Genomic DNA, 26171 nt, shown 5'->3' with positions numbered 1-26171 from the left:
AAATTCTCTAACAGCACTGGAACACACCTACACTTCTGAGGGTGTGTGGAATCCTTCATGATCCTGCACGGCTACCTGTCCAGGCTCTTTTCCTGTCACTCCTCACTGACAATTCCTCTCCACTAGCTCTGGTCTGCAGTTTCCCTACACACCGAGTTCTCTGGCCTACCTGCCTCTGCCTGAAGCTGCCATCCCTACCTCACCTCCTCAGCTCTCTTCCTTTCCTCTCCCTAATCCCATCACAAACGCCTCCCTCCTTAATAAAGTCTTACTAATGACTTTCCTCATTCTTCCAGGCACAGTCTTCTTCTAGCCTCATGGCTTGTATGACAATTATCTTTTTGTGCTGTATTCATTTAAAGGTCTGGTTCTGAACAGATTAACTCCTTGAGGTAAGAGCAGAGTTGAGCTTTTTTGCACTGCTGTTGTTCTTACCTCGAAACACCTGAATTTCTAGGACTTAGCTGAGGAGCACAGTAGATGCTTAATAAACATTTGCTGAAATTTGGGGTCAATGGTGGTGAGGGTGACAAGAGAAAAAAATGTGGGCAGGAAGGAAATCTGAATGCTTAGCTAAACTGCATGTACATGTTTGTGTGTATATCCACTTGTGAGACACAGAATCAAGGACACCAAATGTATAAATATGGAATGACAGAATCCAAAATTCAGTCAGTGAGTACTCCCTCAGGAGTAACTGACAAACCAAGCTGGTGAGCTCCAAGAAGCACAGATACTGTGGTCAGAGAGACCAGGCTTGAACTCCAGGTCTGCTTATTATCTGAGGCATCTTGGCAAGTGACTTAATCTCTCTTGTGTTTCAGCTTTTCGTCTAAAAACCGGCAATAGGTACGCGGCTCCTAGGGTTGCTGTGAAGGTTAATGGCACAAGTGCACAGCAGAGCGCCCGAGGATAGCGAAGGCTCAGTAAACGTGAGCGGTTACACTAGCCTCACCAGAGGGAACAACTGTAGGTTCCTGACATTTTACCTGTCTTCCAGACGAAAATGAGAGGATTTTGAAGTTCAAGTATTCAAAAATAAAAACAGCAAAAACAAACAAATAACCAGATTTCACATAATGACAGAAATACTAAGTTTATCTACTTACAGGTCAGAATTACAGAAGACATTATTATAGCCAGGCAAAACTTGGTTATAACCTTAATGGAATATTCTGCATATTCTGGTTGCAAGTTTCTTTGGTGCTCTATTTTGACATATTTGTGACAGAGCACTTTGTAATTCCTATAATATATGACTCCCACCTCTAACATTTCTTTCTCTGCCTGAAATGACTCCCAGAACTCCTTTAATAAAGGTATTGTTTTTTATAGAGTAAAGAACTCCCCCCACCCCCCAAAAAAGAAAAAAAAAACCAAGAGCCTTCTCTGACAAGGACAACTTTGGGGCAGCTGATGCTTTCAAAGAGAAGTAAACAAAAAATTCCAGTGGTCTGCACTACAGAAGGTTTGCAAAAAGAAGTGAAATGAATGGGACCAAAGGAAGGGCCAAAAGAAAAAAGGAAAAGTGGGAGAAATGAATGTACATTATAAATTACAGAACCACTAATACTGCATTTAAATTACATAAACACTAATACTACATTTTTTTTAATACTACATTTTTAAAACAAAAAGACAAATCAATACAAATCTTTATATATATATAATGGGAATGTAGCAAATTAACGTAAAAACGCTGTCTTATTTAGGCAATTCTATTAGAGGAAAAAAATCGAAGACTACAGAATGAAAAATCCATTACTCCCTGAAAGATACGTAACAGTGGCATTTAATATTAGCTATTAAAATTGAAGTAAAATAAGTAAAAAAAGTAAGTAAAATTAATTTGTTTGCCTTCCCTAAATGCCCAAGACAAAAACTGATGATAAATGGCGTAGAAATAGGCCAGCTAAATGCATGAATCAGAGGCTTCTCACTTCTATTTTATACCACGATGCAGCAAATTAAGGCATTTGCTTTCTCCCTAAACTTAGTCCAGTGGGTACCCACCCAAGTTAGTCATCCACTTCTTGCTCAGCTTCTCTCGTGTGGATGTCTGTCCCTTTTTAATGAACCTAGGACAAATCGCCACCTCTTGCAACTTTGCTAAACTTTTGCTTTGTGCCCTTGATGCTCTTCCAAACTCTAACCGAAACAAACCTCTCTCCTTCCCACACCTGCAGACTCTGCTGCTGCTACTCTGGTGCATACCCACATTTTCTTAACTGGACAAATGCATCAGATTCCTGATTAGTCTCCTGCCCAGCCTCACCCACATCTGCCACCTGTCTGCACTCTGTGGCCAGAGTGAGACATCCTTCTAACATGCAAATCTGATCGTCTTATCCAGTCCCGCTCCATCCCCACACCACACGAAAAGCTCCAACAGGCTATGCTCCCTATTACCTGCAGAATAAACTCTACCATCTTTTTCATGGTCTTCAACACTTTTTTCATATTCTGACCCTTGCCTGTCTGCTCTTCCTGTATCAACCCCCCATGCCTACAGATTTTTTATTTACCCAATAGTGAGCAATCATTCCCCATTTCAATCTCAATCCCTTTCTCTCTCTTTTACCTGTGACATTTACACAGTTGGCCTGCCTGTCTGTAATATCTTACTTCTGTTTATCTCCCTGGCAAGCTTCTGACTCATCTCTCAAGCTTGAATTCAAGTAGTTCCTTCTCTGTGCAGCTTCTTGATTTCTTAGGTAGACTGATGTTCTGACACCTATACTTCTACTGCAGTCTGTACATACAGTTTTGGGCACTTATCATGTTGTATTTTCATTATTCTTACTTCTCCACTAGGCTTTTAAGATCACAAGAAATGACTTTTTGATTTGTATCCTCAGTACCTAGCACAGCACAGTACCTGACACATAAATACTTACTGACTGAATGAGAGTTTTGACCATGTGAATAAGTAAACTTGGAATATAAACTATAAAAGTCTTTGTTAATTGTGAAAAGGGTAGGAGGAAAACTAGCAAAAATAATCTTATTCTTCATGTTGTAAATCAAAACTCCACTGTATCAGAAGAAGGCAAGGTGCTTCTGTGTCCCCAGCACTCTCATTCGCCTACGGTCACCTCCTTTGTCTTATTTCTGTCTGCGACCTCTCTCCAGCCACCAGTCATACTGAAGAGAGCAGGGCAGAGCGCCAGCAACCTTCGCTGCTCCTCCAGCCCCCTCGGCCCCTCCAAACACTCACACTCTCAGCGGAGCACCACAGAGGGGCCTGAGCACAAACCAGACTGAGGATGCAAATCAGACCCCAGTCGGAGTCCTGCCATGCTGTGTGTTCAACTTATTTCCCTTACTTTTCTTTTTTTCTCTTTTTCCCCTTACTTTTCATTACACATAGGACTAAGGAACAGATTAAATACACTCTGAGAGGGTGTGACGTCCCAGGTAGGAGGGCTCCTGAACCTCTGCCTGCAGGTCTGTTTGCACACCCTGAGTGCTGTGGCTCACGTCTGACCACGTCAGAGCCAGCAGCGTCCCAGTTACCTGCTATCTTGATATTCATGTTGTTATCCAGCAGGAGATTTTCAGCCTTGAGGTCACGGTGCACAATCTGCCGACCATGACAGTAATCAACAGCAGACAGGATTTGCCAGAATTTGCGCCTGGCCTCAGACTCATTTAACCGGCCATGGTTAGCAAGGTAGTCTGTAAAAGGAGAAAGAATTTAGAATTACTCATACATACCAAAAAAAAGAAAACAACCCACTGTTAGTATCAGGATTTTTTTTTCCCCTCAAAAACTTCTTTTAATAATGAGAGTTAGGGTTGAAGTAAAATAGTTTCCAAGTTCCTTGTCCTGAGAAAAATAATTCCAAACATATTTCACTGGAGTCTGGATAAGTGGACAGAGCCCAAGACCAGACAACAGCAATTGGCATAATACAGCATAATTCAAAAAGCTTTTTTAGGTTAAGAGGTACAAACTAATATGTACAAAATCAATAAGCAACAAGGACATATTTACTGTACAGCACAGGAAAATACAGCCAATATTTTATAATAATTTTAAATGGGGTATAATCTGTAAAAATATAGAATCAATATGTTGTACACCTGAAACTAACAATATTGCAAATCAACTAGACTTTAGTAACACAACACCGTAAATCAACTATACCCCAATAAAAATTAAAAATAAAAACTGTACTTCAATTTTTTTAAAATGCATTTTAAAGCCTCAACATTCTCTTTGCTCTTTGTAATAAATTTTTGAATACTTTTCCTAACCGTCTTTTAAAAATAAAATTTATTTAAAACAAAGAACATAAATAAATTCTCGAACCTCTCATCAGACAAGGGATATCCTTCCTTTAAACAACCATTTGTGAAGTTATTGGACAAACCATCTGTAATAGAAGATATAACAGTCCCTGGAAGTAGCTTAAATAATTCACACCTTGTTATCTTGTTCAGGGGAGCAATGCTGATCTACCCTAAAACATGCAGACTTGTTCTCAAAACCATGTCCTCTAAACAAGTATACTTTGCAAGATACATTAGCTCTTTCTATGCAATATTATAATATCTATTAAAGTATTTTATTTGAAAATTAATTCTATATGAATTCAATAAAACTAAACATTACAACTTATTCAAGTTTCACCTGAAGATCTGAAAGGCCTCTGACATGATCTTTTCAGGAAAATGGGGTCAACATAAAACCTGAAAGGCTTTTCAGTTTAAGATTTTTTCTGAAGTTAGGAACTGTATGAGTGCATTAATATTCACAGTCATCGTCACGTATTTTCTGCTCTAGGCTTTGTGGTTTTACTGGTTTTCTAATTCCATCTTTTTGGCTAATGCCATCCTCAGTATTTACTATAAAGTTTACTAACATTTGTATAGCACTTTACAGTTTATCAAGCATGTTCATATCACAGTATTTCGCTTAATCTTCCTAAAAGTCCTCTATGATAACTATTACTCTAATTCCCATTTTGTAGATGAGGAAATTCAAGGCACCAAGTAATCTGGCTGAATTCAGACAATTGGTAAATGCGTGGTTGCTCTGGTACTAGAACCTTTGAAAAACATTTTTGAAAAACTGTATCAAACTTCTTTATTAGCCTCCTGCTAAAGTCCTAACTATCCTTTCAAAACCCTGCTCAAACGCCACCTTGCCCTGAAAGAGCCCCTCATCTCTCAGGTGAAGGAGTGAAGTGAAGTCGCTCAGTCGTGTGTGACTCTTTGTGACCCCATGGACTGTAGCCTACCTACCAGGCTCCATCCATGAGATTTTCCAGGCAAGAATACTGGAGTGAGTTGTCATTTCCTTCGCCAGAGGATCTTCCCAACCCAGGGATGGAACCCGGGTCTCCTGCATTGCGGGCAGACGCTTTACCGTCTGAGACATCTCTCAGGTGGTATTTAATAATCACTCTCCTCTGGACTCCTTCTCACTTATAACGCACTGTCTTGTACTTTCATTATCTGTATGTATAGCATAAACATCTAACGTGCAGACGCATGCAGCCCTTATTCTAACACTCTGTGCGTTAGAAAATAAAAGATCCCTTCATTTAGGCTTCTTGAAGATAGACCCATATCATTCTCTTCTGTACTCCCCACATTGTTTATAGCACTATGCACAAACTAGCAGAGGTAAAATACTGAGTACACAGCTGACTAGGTCTTAATACAGATTGTATCATGAAACGTTCCAAAAACAATATGATGAAAGTATGGAGCAGGAGTGCTCTACTCTACATGCTACAGGCTTTAAATGTGAGTGAACTTTTATATATTTTTATATATGTACTGTTAACAGACTGAGATGAGTTTGTCACAACTCCCCTTTGCCTTTATAGAGCACAAAGTAGCCATTCATACTTGTAAGAGGGGAAAAAGGATCACTTAAGAACAAATCTGTAGACTTTTGAGCCAAACTGTCCAAACTATCATCAGAGTGACTCTAAATACATTGGCAAGTGAACAATGTGCTTTCTTTTCATAATAGTAAACTGGAGCCTCATTTCTCTGGATGAGCAGGGACATAGGTTAATTAAGGGCAAATGCAAATTCCCAAGGGGAATGCAGTATGCTTTATGTAGGGATTATCTTTTGACAAGTTAGTTATAACCTTCCTAAGAGTCTAGATAAATGCGACTTAAACTGTATCACTAAATGAGACAATCTTTCCACAGACAAATGACTGACTTTTCCAAATAGACAGAATTTCTTCCTGTTGAAAATTCTGAGTCAATGTGGATCAATGGAAAAAACTTTTTTGGGATTTTTGACAGCAGAGAGAAACTTAACAGATGCAATATGAATAAGTACATGTAAATATATGTAGAAAAATAACCCAAACTATTGCCTACAAAATGAGTCCTGGGATGCACAATAGAATCTACAGTAACTGATGGTTTTTTGAAGTGATCAGTCCAAACTGGAACTACTATAGCCAAGGGGGTTAAAAGGCTTTGTAGCTTGGCAGGAAGGGACTGTCTGTAAAACAAAGTGGGGGTATATCCGAAGCTACAGTCATCACATGTCAATAAACCTATAACACTGTGAGAAAAACGACAACACTCATGTTCCAGAGAGTAAGACACCATTTACAGAGGTGGAATTTTCACTTCTTAAGCAAAAATCTCAGCAAGTATTTCAGCATATCTATGCTCTTCCCTACTCTTTATGATTTCTGCAGTGGAGACAACCCCCAGAACTAACCCCCAGAGATCAGAAAATAACCAAGGTAAAAACCCGTGACTGCAAATTATCATCCCCATGAGAGGCACTGTTATCAATCCAACTCAAATTAATGCACAAGGTTTAAAGATAATATGCAAAAAGCATGCATTTCAGATTAAAAAACTACTTAATTATGGTTACAGAAAAAACTTATAAGTGAAATAGGAATTCTCTCTATGAACTGCCTACGTATTTTTGAGGAAGGGATAGTTCTAAAAAATTCTTTCTTATGTTTACATTTGTTCTGATTGTTAATTTTATGTTTTTTGGTTTTAATAACAAAACTTTAAAAAGTACGTATTCATTTGGCTGCACCATGTCTTCACTGTGGCACGTGCAGTCTTCAGCCTTTGAGCACGCCGGATCTTTAGTTGCAGCCCGTGAGACCTAGTTCCCTGACCAGAGGTTGCATCTGTGCCCCCCTGAGCTGGGAACAAGGAGTCTTAGCTACTGGACTGCCAGGCAAGTCCCAACAAGCCCTTTTAAGGCTATATTTTGTATGTGTGAAAGTGTTAGTCGCTCAGTCATGTCTGACTCTTTGTAACCCCATGGACTTTAGTCCACCAGGCTCCTCTGTCCATGGGATTCTCCAGGCAAGAGTACTGGAGTGGGTTGCCATTTCCTTCTCCAGGAGCTCTTCCCGATCCAGGGACTGGACCCAGGTCTCCGGCACTGCAGGCAGATTCTTTACCACTGAGCCACCAGGGAAGCTATTCTTCCTTGTGATACGGTTTATTTCACACTCCACCAACACTGCTTTAATGTCCCTGGAAACTTTCTCAGCTTTCATCTCTTATGACCTTTCAATTATTAGTTTATACTTAATTGGTTCCCAAAATAAACATCTCTTCCTGTTGATTCTGTGTTTGTCTGGTTTTTCTCCATCTCTTTCACTAATTGTCTCTACTTTCTCTTCAATCACTTAAGACTACCATAGTATAGCTCTGGCCTTTTGCTGTTCTTTTCCTATGCTCCTTCCCTCATAGAATTAATCTAAACTCTTACCTTCGTAGGGATAATCTTTGATCTGCTTCATTCTTTTTTTTTTTTTTAATGTATTTGGCTTCGCTGAGTCTTAGTTGTGTTATGAGATCTCTTAGTTGTGGCATGTGGGATTTAGTTCCCCGACCAGGGATCAAATCTGGGCCCCCTGCATTGGGAGCAAGAAGTCATAGCCATTGGACTACCAGGGAAGTCCTGGTCTGCTTTATTCTTAACTGGATGATTTTAGTTTTCTTTCACATCCTTCTCATTTATTGCCAGTCTCGGGGGTACTTCTTCAGTCACTTCAAAATATGTTCTAACATCTGACCTGGAATTTTCTGGTCACAAATTCTATTGAGAATCTAATGAAAATTATACTTACATACAAAGACACATGTAAAATTTTATGTGCAATTTCAAGGGGGTCTATAAAATTTAATTTAATCAAAGTTAGGAAATTCTTCCTTAAGGGATTTCATTCCCTGATTAGAACTTCCTCTAGATCTAGCAAGGGGCTTCTCTTGTGGCTCAGCTGGTAAAGAATTTGCCTGCAATGTGGAAGACCTGGGTTCGATCCCTCTGTTGGGAAGATCCCCTGGAGAAGGGAAAGGCTACCCACTCTAGTATTCTGGCCTGGAGAATTCCATGGACTATACAGTCCATGGGGTGGCAAAGAGTCAGACATGACTGAGTGACTTTCACTAGATCTAGCAAGCACATTTAACCTTTCAATAACTAACACAATTGTGGACCTACACAGATTTTCTTTCTGCTACTGTGGTGTTATCAAGACTGAGTTCATTTTTCTTTTTATAAACTTCACTACCACCTTCTAAGTCACTATAACTATCATCTTACAGTCACTCAACCTCAAAATTTCAAGCATCATCTTCTACCAACCCCTGAATTAAGTATAGCTAAAGCCCCAACTGGGCTTCCCAGATTGTTCAGTGGTAAAGAATCCGCCTGCAATGCAGGAGCAGCAGGAGATGTGGGTTTGATCCCTGGGCTGGAGAAATCCCCTAGTGGAGGAAATGGCAACCCACACCAGTATTCTTGCCTGGAACATCCCATGGACAGAGGAACCTGGCAGGCTACAGTCCATGGGGTTGCAAAGAGTCGGACACAACTGAGCGACTGCACACGCGTGCAGACAAAGCCCCCAAAAGTAGGTTTCAAGATTTAAGTTTTATATGGTATAATTAATGAAAGTTTTCACCTTGCTTTTATACGAGTCTAGATTTCATAGCACAGTGCATGACTGTGCTCATATATGCTCAGTAAATCATAGCTGCTACCATCATCATGGTTGCTCATCATCACCACCACCACCTCACGTGGCACCCCTTGTTTTTCCCCTGGGATAAGGAGCAGCTTTCCAAGGCTCTTATCAGAGTGGAGAAACCCAGTCAGGTGACTCTTCTCAAATTTCAGGAAAGTCAGACTCTCTGAATGACTAACTTTAAGCTTAATGCTCTTCCCCCAGAAATTATTAGTATTCCTTAAAGCTGGAGCTGGGTAATAGACGAAAAGATTAATACTTTATGCAATTACATACTTAATGTTATGCTAAAAGGATTTAATTTGTAATTTCATCAGTCTGTAATCTGGGAGTAAAGTAAAAATGTTGATGCCAATTTAATATTCTGTGGTGAAATAGCCTTTAAAAAAAAAAAGACAAAAATCAAACGACCTCTGATAATTAAATCCTGGTCAGACATTCCTAACCCACAAATTTACAGAGACTAAATCTGAAGACAGATAGTGTTTTATGGAATCTGACCATTATGAATCCTGAAGCTCTAATAAGGTAATCAAAATTGGTTCATTTATTCTCTTCAAAATACTCTGAAGATCCATTATCTTCAAGCCCCATATTCAAATCTTTATTCATCTTTTCCTCTAACATTCCTTTCCTTTAATCAGTACAAAGTATCACTATAAAATAAAACCATCTCACTATAAATTAGGATGCTGGTCTTTGTCAATTTAGTCTGTGCTGGTTCTAACAATCACTCTTGGATAAAATATAATTAAGAAAGGAAGGTCCATTAAACAAAACCCTGAAAAACAGTTTTTAGCACGTTAATACACGTACCACTTTACACTGGTAAACACTAACAGAAAACAGATTAGTTGTATGATCTGTATTGAATTAGGATAACAAGGGTTATCCTAATTCAAAATACTAGACTATAATATTATTTATACTATTAAACTACATTAAACTTTTAATGTAGACACATTTATGAATATGAAACTATAGATTTTAAAACATTTTGCTTTTCTCTGTCTGTTTCTGTAAGTACATAATCATTTCAAATTGGGAGTTTGTCAAAAATTAAAGGAAATTGTTGCTTGTGGTATACTCTGGCAATTTAATTGTGCTTTCAGCAATTTCCCTACATTAGACTGTTTGCATCTGTTCCTCAAGCTATGTGTAACTACTGAAACAAACCACAGTCTTCTGAGAAGTAAGATGAGCTTTTAGTTACAGAGCTTAAAGTTTTAAAGATTATTTACAATCAGCTTCTTTGACTATACATGTAAGTTTTGAGGGACAATTAAAAGCAAATATGGTCAAACTTTTCTAACGTTATTTGTAAACCCCACAGAGAAGCCAACAGATGGTGATATCCGATGACAGTAATGGACACAAGCAGATGACTTCAAAAAATTGTCCTATCTTTAGAAAAATACGTAAGTAAAATAAATTTCTGATTTCCTTGTACATAGGAAGACATCAAAATATAGCAGAAAAAGTTATGGAATCAGACAAGCCTGATTATGAATGCTGTTTCTACTTTTCACTGCTGAATGACATTGGACAAGTTATTTAGGCCCCTGTCTACTCTGACTTTTCAGTAATAAATCTCAAATTTGTTCTTTGTGGGAATGTCCTACCTTACCTGCTCCTCAGATGAAGTCTAACTTTATAGCATGCTATGCTATGCTATGCTAAGTCACTTCAGTCGTGTCCGACTCTGTGTGACCCCGTAGACGGTAGCCCACCAGGCTCCCCCGTCCCTGGGATTCTCCAGGCAAGAACACTGGAGTGGGTTGCCATTTCCTTCTCCAATGCATGAAAGTGAAAAGTGAAGTCGCCTAGTCGTGTCTGACTCTTAGTGACCCCATGGACTGCAGCCTACCAGGCTCCTCCATCCATGGGATTTTCCAGGCAAGAGTACTGGAGTGGGGTGCCATTGCCTTCTCCGAACTTTATAGCATAGAACCTTTTTCAGAGTATTCTATTTCCATATCTATTCTAGTCTATTGATTTCCATCTATACACAGCAATTTTTATCCTGTTGTATGAAAACATCATACTCTCTGCTGTGTCTGATATGAGTCTAGTAGTTATGACACAAAATAAGCTTTAGAAAAAAATTGTATTTCCAGTTTTGAAATATTTAATAGAAAAATCAAGAAAGAAGACTTGTAAAAATAAATATATACAAAGAACATGATTTGGGGTCCAGTTTCCATATATGTGTACAGATCTTAAAAAAGCACACAGACACATCTCAATTATGAATCAGAAAAAATTCAATCGCCAAGAACAATGAAAAGTCAAAGTATTAGTTGTTCAACTGTGTCCAATTCTTTGCGACCCCATGGGCTATAACCAGCCAGGCTCCTCTGTCCATGGGATTTCCAAGGCAAGAATACTGGAGTGGGTAACCATTCCCTTCTCCAGGGGATCTTCACAACTCAGAGACAGAACCTGGGTCTTCTGCATTACAGGCAGATTCTTTACTGTCTGAGCCAGCAGGGAAGCCCAGGAATAATGAGCATAGTAGCATATGATGACATGGGCCCTCAATCGTACTGATTCTTTTCAGATCAGTCTTGAAGCACAATGCTTTCTCTCTCATAGAATCAAATTAAGGAAGAAAGTCACACTTTATTGTGAGTTTAAAGTAAACAGTCATCTGTTTATTCATTCACTCAACAAACACCTTAGTGACCTCTTTGTGTCAGCCACTACGTCAGCACTTTGACCTCATGAAACTTTTATTTGGGTGAAGTAAACAACAATAAATAAGGAGATAAAAATTATAATCATGAAGTATAATAAATGCCAGAGAAATAGGGTGACCCTCTGGAAAGTATCTGGGAGAGGCTATTTTATACAGAGTGATCAGGAGAGGCCTTTACGAGAAGGTACTATTTCAACTCGGGAGAAAAGCATTCAAGAACAGAAGAAACCAATCCAAGGCTAAGTCATAAGACCAAAGAAAAGGAGAAGGCATAGGAGGAAACTGAAAAGGCAAGGTCAATTAACAACAAGATCCTACTGTAAGGCACAGGAACTCTGCTCAATGTTATGTGGCAGCCTGGATGGGAGGGGAGTTTGGGACAGAATGGATACATGTATATATTCCCTTTGCTGTCCACCTGAAACTATCACAACATTGTCAATCAGCTATATTCTAATATAAAATTAAGAACAAAACACAACAAAAAAGAAAAAATAAACAAACAAACAAAAAAAACAAGGTCAAACTCAGCAAGAATTTACAAGCCTGAAGAGGGTGTCTATATTTAAAATATTGGGAAATTTTTAAACAGTTTTAAGTAGGTGAGAGACCTGACCTAACTCACAATTTAGAAGCACTTAAAGATAATCTGAAACTTTGAACTCTATGTTAATAAGCAATACAGTTCCATCAAGTAAAAATTCAAATAAAAAATTTAAGCACCCCTATGGGAACGATCCTGATGACTGATGCAAGAGCCAGAAAGAAATAAAACTCAGTCCCTAATAACGCAAACAAATTTACAATACACATGAGAAAAGAAGGTTAAATAATAAAAACTAGCTCTTCAAGATAATAGATGTCATGAGGTAATAATACTGGCTTACAGATGTTAAGATGAGACATTGTATAAAACATAATAAAGACTCTCAATACAATTTTAGAGCAATATCTGGTTTTCTTACTGATTTTGATATATGCAGTAACATTTCATTAACTGTACCAGAACTGCTTTTAAGATGGCATTTTTTTTTTTAATGTCAACTGAAGAGCCTAGGAAAGTGCCCAGACTCATATTTAATACTACCAGATGATGATGTCATCTCAATGGCATTAAACATTCCAGACAATTCCTTAAATAGGTATTTTCATCTCACCTATTTTTATCATCTTTACAGGACCTCAAGGTCTGTTGTGAATTATTTCAGAGTAATGAATATGACTGGACTGATAAATGAGTCACTCTTTAACTGAACTACTGATGTTGTATGCTATTTACCCAATTTATGGTAGTGTTATAATAATATTTATAAATGCAATCTGGTCACACTTCTAACACATTCTTTACATAGATAAATACATCCAGATAACTAGTTTGATATGCAATTATTTCTTAAGAAGGAAAGAAATACAGGCTAAAGAACAGGCTGTGGTTTACCAAACCATGCAATTTTTAGGAATTAGGATTTAAAAGCCAAACAAACAGAATAAGATGCAGATGAAGAAGGGAAAAAACATGTTAATTTTAATATTTTGGTTTCTGTATATACATACTCTAAGGACACAAGGTTAGCACATACTTGAGATCTAAGATATTGTTGTCATTCACTCATAAATCAAACAGCAAATATATTTATTTATTTTTTCACTGACTTCTTCAGGTGAATTGTGAGTGGAAAACAATGAAGCCAGGCTGGATGGGTTCATTCAGAAATGTACACAGAGAACTCAAGACTGTAGTTTAAACTGTGCTGGAAAAGAACAATTTTTCAAGGAATCTCTCTCAATAAATTTAGTTACAGAGCAAATAAAGTTTCTTGGGCAGACAAGTTCAGGAAAAGTCAAGCCCCTTAATTTATCATCCAGTGGCTTGACTATGATGTATGGTTCCTGGGGTCTTCCACAGGTAAGTAATAATGACATTGTGAAGTCACTTGTCAAAGAGGAGAAAGGAGAACAGTGAAAGGAAAGAACTATCTGGAAAAAATGAGACCCTAGGTACTTGATGAAAGTGAAAGTGAAAAAGTTGGCTTAAAGCTCAACATTCAGAAAATGAAGATCATGGCATCTGGTCCCATCACTTCTTGGGAAATAGATGGGGAAACAGTGGAAACAGTTTCAGACTTTATTTTTTTGGGCTCCAAAATCACTGCAGATGGTGACTGCAGCCATGAAATTAAGACAATTACTCCTTAGAAGAAAAGTTATGACCAACCTAGATAGCATATTCAAAAGCAGAGATATTACTTTGCCAACAAAGGTTCGTCTAGTCAAGGCTATGGTTTTTCCTGTGGTCATGTATGGATGTGAGAGTTGGGCTGTGAAGAAAGCTGACTGCCAAAGAATTGATGCTTTTGAACTGTGGTATTGGAGAAGACTCTTGAGAGTCCCTTGGACTGCAAGGAGATCCAACCAGTCCATTCTGAAGGAGATCAGCCCTGGGATTTCTTTGGAAGGAATGATGCTAAAGCTCAAACTCCAGTACTTTGGCCACCTCATGTGAAGAGTTGACTCATTGGAAAAGACTCTGATGCTGGGAGGGATTGGGGGCAGGAGGAGAAGGGGACGACAGAGGATGAGATGGCTGGATGGCATCACTGACTCGATGGACGTGAGTCTGAGTGGACTCCGGGAGTTGGTGATGGACAGGGAGGCCTGGCGTGCTGCGATTCATGGAGTTGCAAAGAGTTGGACACGACTGAGCAACTGAACTGAACTGAACTGAGGTACTTGCTCAACTATTCAGAAATCAAAGAGGACAGTTAATTCAGTAACAAACTGACATTACAAAGTTGAACTATTTCTGTGGCAGATTTTTGTTCCCGTATCTTTCCTTCACCCCTGTAAAAAGATTATATGTATCTATCCTCTCTGCCGTGTGCTTCCCAGTAGAATAGATGCTATACATCCTCGCCCTATGGCCTTTGTGCTTGGTCATGGGAAAAGTGTGTGGTCTGACTTGATCCCATATGTTTCTACCAAGTGTCACGAGAAGAGCCTCAGAATGAGAGACACTGAAGCAGACTGAACCCAACCTACAGCCTGAAATAAAGTGACCCCAGCTGACCCACAGACAAAACACAATTGTTGATGTAAATCACTGAGTTGTGAAGTTATGTAATATTATTATAGCAAAAATATGACTGATAAAGTGTCCAGTATTAGAAAAGAGAATTTGCTCAGCTATAAAATGAAGTATAATTATACAAGGAAATCTTTTGAATACTTTTGCCACAGAATTTATGCAACATTTTGTTTCCTATTATATGTACACCCGTATTATTTTTACACATCTGAATGATTTTTTTAGATATCAAAACCAATTTGATTCCTTCTGAAGAACAACTGCTCACGTAGACTGTCTTAGTTATTGGCTCTGTTATATAAGATGATGCAAAACAGACTAGTCTGGTTTCCTGGCAGAAGCATGTCACGTGATCATGTTTTCCAAGCCAGTCTGCCCATTATCAGCCCCCAGCCTTGCCCACTGCCTCCTCCTTCCAGATTCAGTGCTGGGTAAGGGGGACAACTGATTAGACATGGTTCTGAAGAACCAATTACGATTCAATTCCAAAGGAAGATAAAACAGACAGAGGGGTTACTTAGGGCTATTCCTAAGTCAAGGAAGTAATTAAAGAAAATAGCACCGAAATGGACATGCACTAATGCTGAAAACACTGGACTCTACTCTCAGCTCTTATGCAAATCACTTAATCTTTCTAGGTCTCAGTTTCTAAACATACTTAATACACAATATAATTTCTAGGGCTGCTTTTTATTTTGTTTCCAGTTTTATTAAGATAGAATTGATATTCATTATTGTATAAGTTTAAGGTATATAGCATAATGATCTGACTTACAAATATCATGAAACAATTATCAAAATGAACTTCCATCATCTCATATAGATACAAAATAACAGAAACAAAAAATAGTTTTTTCCTTGTGATGTGAACTCAGGATTCACTCTTAACAACTTTCATATATAACATACAGCAGTGTTAATTATATTTATCATGTTGTACATTGTACCCCTAGTACTTATTTACTTCATAACTGAGAGTTTGTATCTTTTGACTGCCTCTAAGGCTGCTTTTTAATTCAATATTAATACTTCAGTAGATATCAACTTTGTGTAAAAATGTGACTTCAAATTTCCCCCTAGTTTATTTATTTAAAAAACTTTTTTGTGGTAAAACACACGCAACAAAAAGTATTGTCTTAACCAGTTTTAAGTGTACAGTTCTCTCTTGATTTTTTTTTAAATTTTTAATTGGAGGACAATTGCTTTACAATGTTATGTTGGTTTTTACTGTACAACAATGTGAATCAGCTGTAAGTAACCCCCTTGGTTTATTTTTATAAAATCTTTTTCCTTGTAACTGATGGTATAAAAATCCTGAGGACTGCTATTTTAGGGCTGGACAGAAGTTAGATATATCAGGGATGTGGAAAGGACAGAATCCTAAGTGGAGATGATTCGAGAAAACAGATCAAATCCAAGACGCTCACAGGAAAGATAAAAGGTAAATGGTTAAGGTTTGGGCAGTATTCAGGGGTCTAATACAGTCTGGAAAGCTTGGATCCCTACTTCTGATAGTTTCAGATAACAATATCTGACATTTCATAAAGCTGGTAGTACTTTGATTCCTGGGTTGGGAAGATCCCCTGGAGGAGTGCATGGCAACCCACTCCAGTATTCTTGCCTGGAGAATCCCATGGACAGAGAAGCCTGGTGGGCTACAGTCCACAGGGCTGTAAAGAGTCAGACATGACTGAAGCAACTTAGCACGCACGCAGTGTGCCAAAACAAGAGTACTCAGAGTGACAAAAACAATTAAGGCCTCTAATCATGTAGCTAATTAATAAATGTTTTTTTTTTTTAACAAAAGACAAGAAGCTGTAAATGCTTATGAAACCTACTGGTTTTAAGAATGTAGTGGTGAAGATCCTGAATAACAGAGGAACAGGAATAGTCTTGAGCAAAGTTCTCTCCTGTGGCCTTTGAATGATTAATATTCCACAAGGGACATGACTTCATAGAGTTGGGTGTGCAGATTCAACTCTAACATTTAATGATGTCTCCAGGTGGTTTAAGTGGCTAGCCTTGTGTTATAGGTGTGGCTAACCATAAAAGAGATCAGCATGGGTTTCTAATCATGACTATTAGGAAGACCAAACATACTATTATCACGTACTGCTGACATACAAAAGTTTACGCACTCTAAGATACAATTTGGTACCATTCTCACTAATCCAAAAAATTTTATTACAGTCAGAGTTTAAGCTAATAATGGTCAGAACTACAGAGTTTAGAAGAGTCTGCACTCTTCACAAAGCTCCATATCCACTAAAGTTAGAACATGGTTCCATGACTTGAAAAACACTAAAAGTCCTTGTATTCTCTCATAGGTGGTGTTCATGCATTTCAGAGCAAGAGTTTTCTAACTACCTTATTGTTGTTTAGTTAGCAGTTTCTCAACAGTCTCTGACCTATCTTTCTAATCAATCGTTTAGATCCTCTTGTTCCTTCCTCTTTGAACAAAGGAAAAAAATTAATAGTAAGCCCATTTTCAGAGAAGGCAATGGAACTCCACTCCAGTACTCTTGCCTGAAAAATCCCATGGACAGAGAAGCCTGGTAGGCTGCGGTCCACGGGGTCGCTAAGAGTCGGACACGACTGAGGGACTTCACTTTCACTTTTCATTTTCATGCATTGGAGAAGGAAATGACAACCCACTCCAGTACTCTTGCCTGGAGAATCCCAGGGACAGGGGAGCCTGGTGGGCTGACATCTATGGGGTCGCACAGAGTCGGACACGACTGACACGACTTAGCAGCAAGCCCATTTTACTTTCTAGGAATTTGTTAAGGCATGCTAAATCTAATCAATTAGCCAATTATTACAAGAATGTTAGCAATTTAAAAAGTAGATTCCCTTAATAATTCTGAATTTAAAATTTGCTACTCTAAGGTTTACTAAACATTCTAGGAACAGTCAAAGAATATCCTATTGGCGTTTAACATGTCTCATAATACTATGGACTTTTAGAGCTGTGCAACCCTGAGAGGAGCTGAAGCTAAAGCCTTGGAGAAATTCTGAGCTTGCTCTATTTTTGAAGTCCATCATGTGCTAGTATTACCAACAGTTCAAATAGGATAGCTTATGTACTACTCAAATATTTGTGAACCATTAAGCTTTTGTATAAATAAGGATGTCTATTAACCAAACAAATTGGAAAAAAACAGTGAGATCTGTCATTGACCTTGGATTTGATCCTTTGAAATCTACAGGATTAAGCAATCAGTGCCAGCATGTGAGTTGCCTAAAGAAAATTTCATCACGAGGGTAAATGACAAACACTGGACTGGCAGGCTTTTGAACTACTATAATTAAGTTGCAGCTCAGGCCATGAAAAGAATGAGGCTTCATCAAATCTGCGCATCCCCGTAACATACAGATAAAAGGCAGTAAAGATACCTTGGAAACAGAGAACGGGGAGTAGAGTTAGGAAATGTAGTCTATAGTCCGTAAGAAAAGGATAGCCAAGATCAGAGAGGATGGTAGGGGAGTAAAGAAACGATGCATTCAAAAGGCAAAGCAAAGGTGAGGTCTAATGACCATGAAGTCATTATGGCTGGGTAAATGACCAGAGCCAGTATACCACAAAGTGATTAATATCTTAAGTGCTAAGAAGTTTTCCAACTCAGCTATTAGGGATTCCTGTGGGGAAACATTTTTAACTTAACATCCAAGTCAAAATTAAAAGAAGTTTTCTTTATAATCATTTTGATAAAGCAATTTCACAAAGACAGAATATGTAAAATTATTAATAGTAACTTCTTCTGAGGACCATCATATCTTACATACAGGTAGATTCAGAGAGAAATATACATATACAAATGTATTCTCCCCCCTTTTACCTCTCCAATCTATTACCAGTTTAATTCAATTCCATTCAAAACAAGACCTACTTGCAAGCAGAGAGAAAAGGACCATGTATGTGAGTCGTAATAAAGCAGTTAACTGTAATTCTGGTTCTCTTTTAAACTTTATCCACTTCCTTCCTAATTTACCTATTCATGACTTAATAAATCATTCATTAATAAAATATTGACCATGTAATCACTAGCCTCACCTCTTAACTGCCTACTCCCCAACCCACATGGATAACTAATAAGCATTTCATACTTAACATGCCCCAAATAGAATTCTTGATCATTTCTACTAAGCATGGACCTTTCCCAGTCCTCTTAAGAAGGGCTAGAACTTTCATCTGAGAGTTAATATAGAGACCCCTGACAAACAATCTGTTAGAAAATCAGGTCAACTCTAACTTCAACAAATGTCTGGAATCCTATCATTTTTCTTTATCATTTCTCCTTTAGTCCAAGTCACCATTATCTCCCACCTGAACCACTACAGTAGCTTCTTAACTAGTTTTCCTACTTCTGTCCTTGCTTCTTCATCTTCTGTTCTTGACACAATAGCCAGAGTGATCTTTAGAAATATTTTTATATATCATGTCAGTCCTCTGCCCAAAATCCACCCATGGTTTCCCATATAGATGGCTTTACTTAGAGTAAAGGCCAAAGTTTCACCATGGCTGAAAAAAGGCCCTAACTGATCTGAAACTGAAAAGATCTTTGACTTAATCAATACAGCAGACTCAAAAATTCTACAGTATAATGAAGTATGATTGGTCATAACTCAGCCCTGAGGTGAATGCTCAAATCTGTCAAAGCTGTTGAAACCAAGGCCTAACCTTCGACACAGAATTGCATTCACAAGTTTGCAAGGATATATGCACAAGTATGTTCAGTGCAATATTATTTGAAATATGCCAAAATCAAGCAACAATTTAAATACCCATTAATACAGGAATGGTTAAATAATTTATGGCATATAATCATACTGGAAATACCATGAAGCTGTTAAAACCTGTGGTGAATCTTTATGTATTAACAGGGAAGAATTTCTCTCCCTCTCTGACACACACCCCTCACTTTAGTAATTCCAAACTGAGTGCAGTTCCCCACATCTGCCTGCCATTGCATAGGCTGCTGCCTCTGAATTTGTCTACAACACTCACTGTACTAATTTCTGTGCATCCTTCAAGACATATCACAGTAGTACCTCCTTAAGGAAGAATTTCCTGACGCCTCCAGTTGGGCAGGACAGGTGCTCAGGGTTTGTTGACGAGATTAAGAGTATCTACTGATACATTTTCTCTATTCTAAAAACTAGCTTGAAACATCATTCTAAAATTTAAGTGGTATCTGTTCTCTTTCTCTCAAATACAATATGTTCAATAATTTATTTGTGTGTCACACATTCTACCACTGATACAGAACTATGGTCCTTCCCTAGAGAGCTTAACATCTACTCAGAAATGTGTGCAGTGAGGAATAATTTTTGTAACAGCTTTACTGAGATACAATTAGCACAAACATGTAATTTAACCATTCAAATCACACAATTCAATGTTTCCTAGTATATTCACAGGGAGAATTATTAGTTTTTTTTAACAACACTAAAAGCATTCTTTGAGTTTGGAAACCATCAATTGTGATTATCCTAAGATGTAACACAGGGGTGGATAAAAAAAAAGAAGCAATTATTACAGCTGTGTAATCCATCTTGGGACCACATTATTGAGCTTACAGGAGTAGGAAAGAAACCTGTACTACTTTCAGTCTCATCAAATGTTTCAAAAAATCTCTCAGTTCAGTTCAGTCGCTCAGTCGTGTCCGACTCTTTGCAACCCCATGGCAGCAGGCCAGGCCTCCCTGTCCATCACCAACTCTCGGAGTCCACTCAGACTCACGTCCATCGAGTCAGTGATGCCATCTAGCCATCTCATCCTCTGTTGTCCCCTTCTCCTCCTGCCCCCAATACCTCCCAGCATCAGAGTCTTTTCCAATGAGTCAACTCTTCCCATGAGGTGGCCAAAGTACTGGAGTTTCAGCTTTAGCATCATTCCTTCCAAAGAAATCCCAGGGCTGATCTCCTTCAGAATGGACTGGTTGGATCTCCTTGCAGTCCAAGGGACTCTCAAGAGTCTTCTCCAACACCACACTTCAAAAGCATCAATTCTTCGGCGCTCAGCCTTCTTCACAGTCCAACTCTCACATCCATACACGACCACAGGAAAAATCACAGCCTTGACTAGACGGACCTTTGTTGGCAAAGTAATGTCTCTGCTTTTGAATATGCTATCTAGGTTGGTCATAACTTTTCTTCCAAGGAGTAAGTGTCTTTTAATTTCATGGCTGCAGTCATCATCTGCAGTGATTTTGGAGCCCAGAAAAATAAAGTCTGACACTGTTTCCCCATCTATTTCCCATGAAGTGATGGGACCGGATGCCATGATCTTCGTTTTCTGAATGTTGAGCTTTAAGCCAACTTTTTCACTCTCCACTTTCACTTTCATCAAGAGGCTTTTTAGTTCCTCTTCAAAATCTCTAGGGCTTGATAAATATTTGTTAAATAAAATTTCCAACTATCTAGTAATATACTGGATATCGTACCAATCCTCATATTCAACACATTCTGAATGGACCTCCTTCTTAACTGGTTTTCTTTGTAAACTCCTCATTCCTGTTAATGGCTCCAGTATTTCCTTCATAGTCAGTCTGTGACACCTGGCTCTCCTTCATCCTGTCACAGTCTGTAATTTTTACTTGTAAGGTCACATCTGCAAATTTACACTCAGGACACAATTCCCCCAACTACACAGTCCACCTGAAAACTTTCTAGCTACTAGCCTCTTAATGTGTGTGTTTTTTTAAATTAATTTGTATTCGGTATAGTTGCTTTACAATGTTGTATTAATTTCTATTGTACAACAAAATGAATAAGCCATACACATACATATATTCCCTCCCTTTTGGATTTCCTTCCATTCGGGTCACCACAATGCATTAGGTAGAGTTCCCTGGCCTATATAGTATGTTCCCATTAGTTATCCATATTTTACACAGTACAAATAGTGAGCCTCTTGATGTGTTTGATGTGAACCACACATTTAGGTCTCAGTCCAAACTCAGTTCACTACCACAAGTTGGGTCTACTGCATCATATAACAAAATAATACTCTTTAATGAAGATAACCAACAACAGCCATTAGTAAGCATTTTAAAAGATGCCTCTTGAAGGAGACACAAATCTCTGGTATAATCTTGTCTCTTTCTCCCTAATACTTATTATTGTTACCCATAACTAAATTTTTCTTTTTTCTACTCCCCAAAATCTGATTAGAATGCTCATGCAATCCTGGAGACTCACTTTCAATAACACACATTTTAGAGACTGTACTTATTTTTGGTATTGCAAATCAGTTAGCTATTTAGGAATCAGCTCTAACTCTCCTGTTCTCTCAGGTAGTACAAAAAAAACCATGAACACATCTTAGAACTGTAACAGAGCATAAATATGTCATATAGTTATTCTCTGCAATAACTCCTAGTTTCATAAGATTTTCTGCTCTTAACTATTATTGTCGCCAGGAGTTACTAGTTGGGTGTTTCCGGAAATTTACATTCAAGTTCCTATTTTTAGCTACATATGGCATCATAAATGTAGATTTAGAAAAAAAGATTGTTAAAGTTAAGTGAAGCTTTAATTGAAGCATTAGAAATTTATTAATCTGACGTGAAAATCATGAACATGCCCTAAAACTGAGAAAAAAGAGAACAACAATGGAAATAGAAATGTTTGGATTATGTTAGTGCCATAAAAAGAAACAATAAACAAACCAGATTACTGAAATTAGGAGTCTAGTCAGCCTTCAATTTATACCGCAAAATTCTGTTGTTGCTGCCAATAGATTGAATTACTTCAGCTTTGATAAATCACCTCTAATACACAGAGTATCTTTTTTATTTTTCAGTTTCAAACATAAATGCCTATCAGAAAGCAACTTTTAGGTAAAACTATCCTCCCAACCCCACAGAGGATTTTGATTAATTTCACAGTAGATCAGTAAATAACACAGAGAAGCAATATGATTCCCTGGGACAGTCCTTAAAGAGAATATACAGGTATCTGAAAGCCCATGTCCTTTTCATAACATCAGCATTTAATGAAAATCCCATTGCCACAGTGATGGCTTTATGCTTGTTCCACAAGATGGACTGAAATCTCTAGCTCCACCAAGATCTCCATAACGTTGTGGAGAAGCAGAGGCACCAGACCTTTAAATCTTGGAGATACAAACAGAAAGCAAACAAGAGCGTTGCTTCAGCATTGGTTGTTATATGAGTCTTTATCCCGTCTACTACATGCCAATGCAATAGTTATAGTCATATCTCTGCTCTGCTCAGTGTGGAACTCTCCAAGGTTCTGACCCATAATGGTGGCTGGCTAACCTGGAGCACTTGGAAAACCAAAGTCCAGGCAAAACAGAACTATAGGCTCAGTGGTCCTCTGCCATTTCTAAATCTTGATTCTAATCTCACACCCACTGTGGCCTTACCCTGATCACTTCATCCCACTCCGGATGTACACCTGCCTCACAGCACCCTGATACGTCACCAAATTCTATGAAGTTCCAGGAGCTGTAAGAGACACAGGTTTGACCCCTGGGTCATGAAGATCCCTTGGAGGAGGAAATGGCAACCCACTCCAGTGTTCTTGCCTGGAGAATCCCATGGAAAGAGGAGCCTGGCAGGCTACAGTCCTTGGGGTCGCAAAGAGTCGGATACAACTAAAGCGACTTAGCACTGATGTACCGCATCTACTCCCTTCTTCCCAGTTTCAAACATTCTCCCAAGTCCAGTATTTTAGAAACTGGGTTCAGTGGACTGTGGAAGAAGGGTCAGATTTAATTTAACCTTGATTTGTTTGGTTAGATTAGAGACAATACAACTGGAGAAAAGTGTTTCTCTCAACATTTTAAGTATTTCACTCCACTCATTTCTTGCTTGGTTGGTTTCTCATGGAAGCCGGATACACTGGGTTGGCCAAAAAGTTCCTTCAGTTTTTAAGTAAAAATAAAAGACACATTTTTCATTTTTGCCAAGAGCTTTATTGAACAATGTATTCACCACTTTGTTCCATTACCTTCTGCCATCTTTTCAGGCAACTTCATAATTCCATCTTCCTAAAACTTTTTATCTTTTTGGGCAAAGAACTGTCCCAGGTGCCTTTTATAGTCTTCCAGAAAATTGAAATTTTTCCATTTAGAGAATTTTTTTTTTCTAATTTTATTTTTAAACTTTACATAATTGTATTAGTTTTGCCATTTAGAGAATTTTGTAAGGACTGAAATAAGTGGAAATCCGAAGGTGTGATGTCTGGTAAATGCGGGGGATGAATCAGAACTTCCTAGCCAAGCTATAACAGTTTTTGCCTGGTCCTCAAAGATACATGCCGTCTTGTGTTTTCCTGGTGGAAGATTAGGAAATTTTCTGTTGACTAATTCCAGGTGCTTTTCGTTGAGTGCTGCTTTCAGTTGGTTTAACCGGGAGGGGTACTTGCTGGAATTTAATAGTCTGGTTTTCTGCAAGGAGCTTATAATAGAAGACTCCCTTCTAATCTCACCATATATACAACCTCACATTCTTTGGATAAAGACAGCCTTTGGTGTGGTTGGTGGTGGCTCATTTCAGTTGCCCTATGAGCCCTTCCTTTCTACATTATTGTACAGTATACACTTTTCATCTCCCATCACAGTTTGTTTTAAAAATGGAACATTTTCATTACATTTAAGTAGAGAATTTCATGTGGAAATAGGGTCAGAAATAGGGTAAAGAAGGGTTTTTTTTTTTTGCTTAATTTATGTAGAATCCAAATATCAAAGCCATTAACACAACCAAGTTGGTGCAAATAATTTTCAGTGCTTGCTTTGGATATTTTGAGTCTATCAGCTATCTCCCATATGGTATAAACATTCTGAATTAATGTCTCTATTTGATCACTATCAACTTCAACTGGTCTACCAGACCATGGGGCATTGTCCAGTAAGAAATCTCTAGTATGAAACTTTAAAAACTTCTGTTACATTCAATCAGTCACAGCACCTTCTCCATATGTGGCACAAATCTCTGTGTTTCAGTTGTGTTTTTACTTTTCTTGAAATAATAAAGCATATGATGAAATGATAACATATAATATACCATTGCTTTTTATCTTCCATCTTCACCAATTTTGATAAATTTTTTAAAAAAGGCAGGCTGACGTGACAGCTGTCACAATACTACCTCACAAAACTGAAGATGAAGTTAAAGACAACTCAATGCTAATACAGACATCTTAGAGAAAACACGGAATGAACTTTTATTGCCAGCCTAATAGCTTTCATCTTTTTTCCTTTATAGGTGAGTCCTCTCCCTCAAACCTCTGGCCTCCTTTGAAGTTTTTTTTTTTTAACTTTATCTTTGATTTTCTGCTGTTTGGATACAATATGCCTAGGTATAGCTTTTCTGACATTTATGCAATTTGGTGTTCTGAGCTCCCTGGATCTGTAATTTGGTGTCTAACATTAATTTGGGGGAAATTCTCAGTTATTGTTGCTTCAAATACTGTTTCTGTCCCTTTCTCTCTTCTCCTCCTTTCTAATTACTCATCTTATACCCTTTGTAGTTTTCCTACAGATTTTGGATACTCTGTTCCATTAAAATTTTTTTTTTTCTCTTTGCTTTTTGGTTTGGAAGTTTCTGTTGATATATCCTCAAGCTTAAGAGGGTTTTTCCTCAGTTGTGGCCAGTCTACTAATTAGTCCATCAAAGACATTCTTCATTTTTGTTACAGTGTGTTTTTTAAAAAATATCTATTTATTTGGCTGTGCCAGGTATTAGTTGTGGCAGGTGGAATCTTTAGTGCGGCATGAGAGGTTTTTAGCTGAGGTATGCAGGAGCTTTTAGTTAAAGCAGGTGGTATTAGTTCCCTGACCAGGGATCAAACCCGGGCCCCCGAATTGGAAGAGTGGAGGCAGCCACTAGACTACCAGACAAGCCCTCTTGTTTTTGATAGCTACTATTTATTTTTTATTCTTTCTCAGAATTTCCATTTCTCTACTTGTATTAGTCATCTGCTCTTACATGTTGTCTACTTTTCCAGTAGAATTTTTAGCATATTAATTATAGTTGTTTAATTTCCAGTTTGATAATCCCAACATCCCTCTTATATTTGAGTCTGGTCTGATGTTTGCTCTGGTTCTTCAAACTGTGTTTTTTTGCCTTTTGATATGCCTTGTGATTTTTAAAAGGCACTCCAGTAAGTAGGTTGTAGCTGTGTGGTGGGAAGATGTGGGGGAAGGGGAAGCATTCTAGAATTCTAAAACTCTGAGAAGTGTGGAGTCCCCTACCCTGCCCCCTGAAGTTCTGAGCTGTCAGACTTGTCTACACTGACCTTCCAGCTATTCATCATTCAGATTTTCCAACCCCAGTACTGGTTCCTTCAGAGGTTTCTCACTGTAGACTTCCACTCTGGTTAACATGTGGTTCTTTGCATTTGCCTGTCTGCTTTATTTTTGCGGA

The 26171-nt window shown here is 38.2% G+C and overlaps 1 protein-coding gene across 1 annotated transcript in view; it reads right to left on the bottom strand.

Annotated features, from left to right (window-relative positions):
• Positions 1–26171, bottom strand: part of SIK2 (salt-inducible kinase 2) — a 116990-nt gene that overhangs the window by 40340 nt on the left and 50479 nt on the right. The window contains exon 3 of the mRNA XM_010862869.1: positions 3517–3678. Coding sequence (XP_010861171.1) covers positions 3517–3678 — 162 coding nt within the window. The remainder of the gene's footprint in view (positions 1–3516; positions 3679–26171) is intronic.

This window comes from Bison bison, unplaced genomic scaffold (genome assembly GCF_000754665.1).
Source record: "Bison bison bison isolate TAMUID 2011002044 unplaced genomic scaffold, Bison_UMD1.0 scf7180017864485, whole genome shotgun sequence".
Taxonomy (NCBI): domain Eukaryota; kingdom Metazoa; phylum Chordata; class Mammalia; order Artiodactyla; family Bovidae; genus Bison; species Bison bison.
Note: the sequence above shows the minus strand (reverse complement) of the source record. Positions and strands in the feature narration are given on the sequence as shown.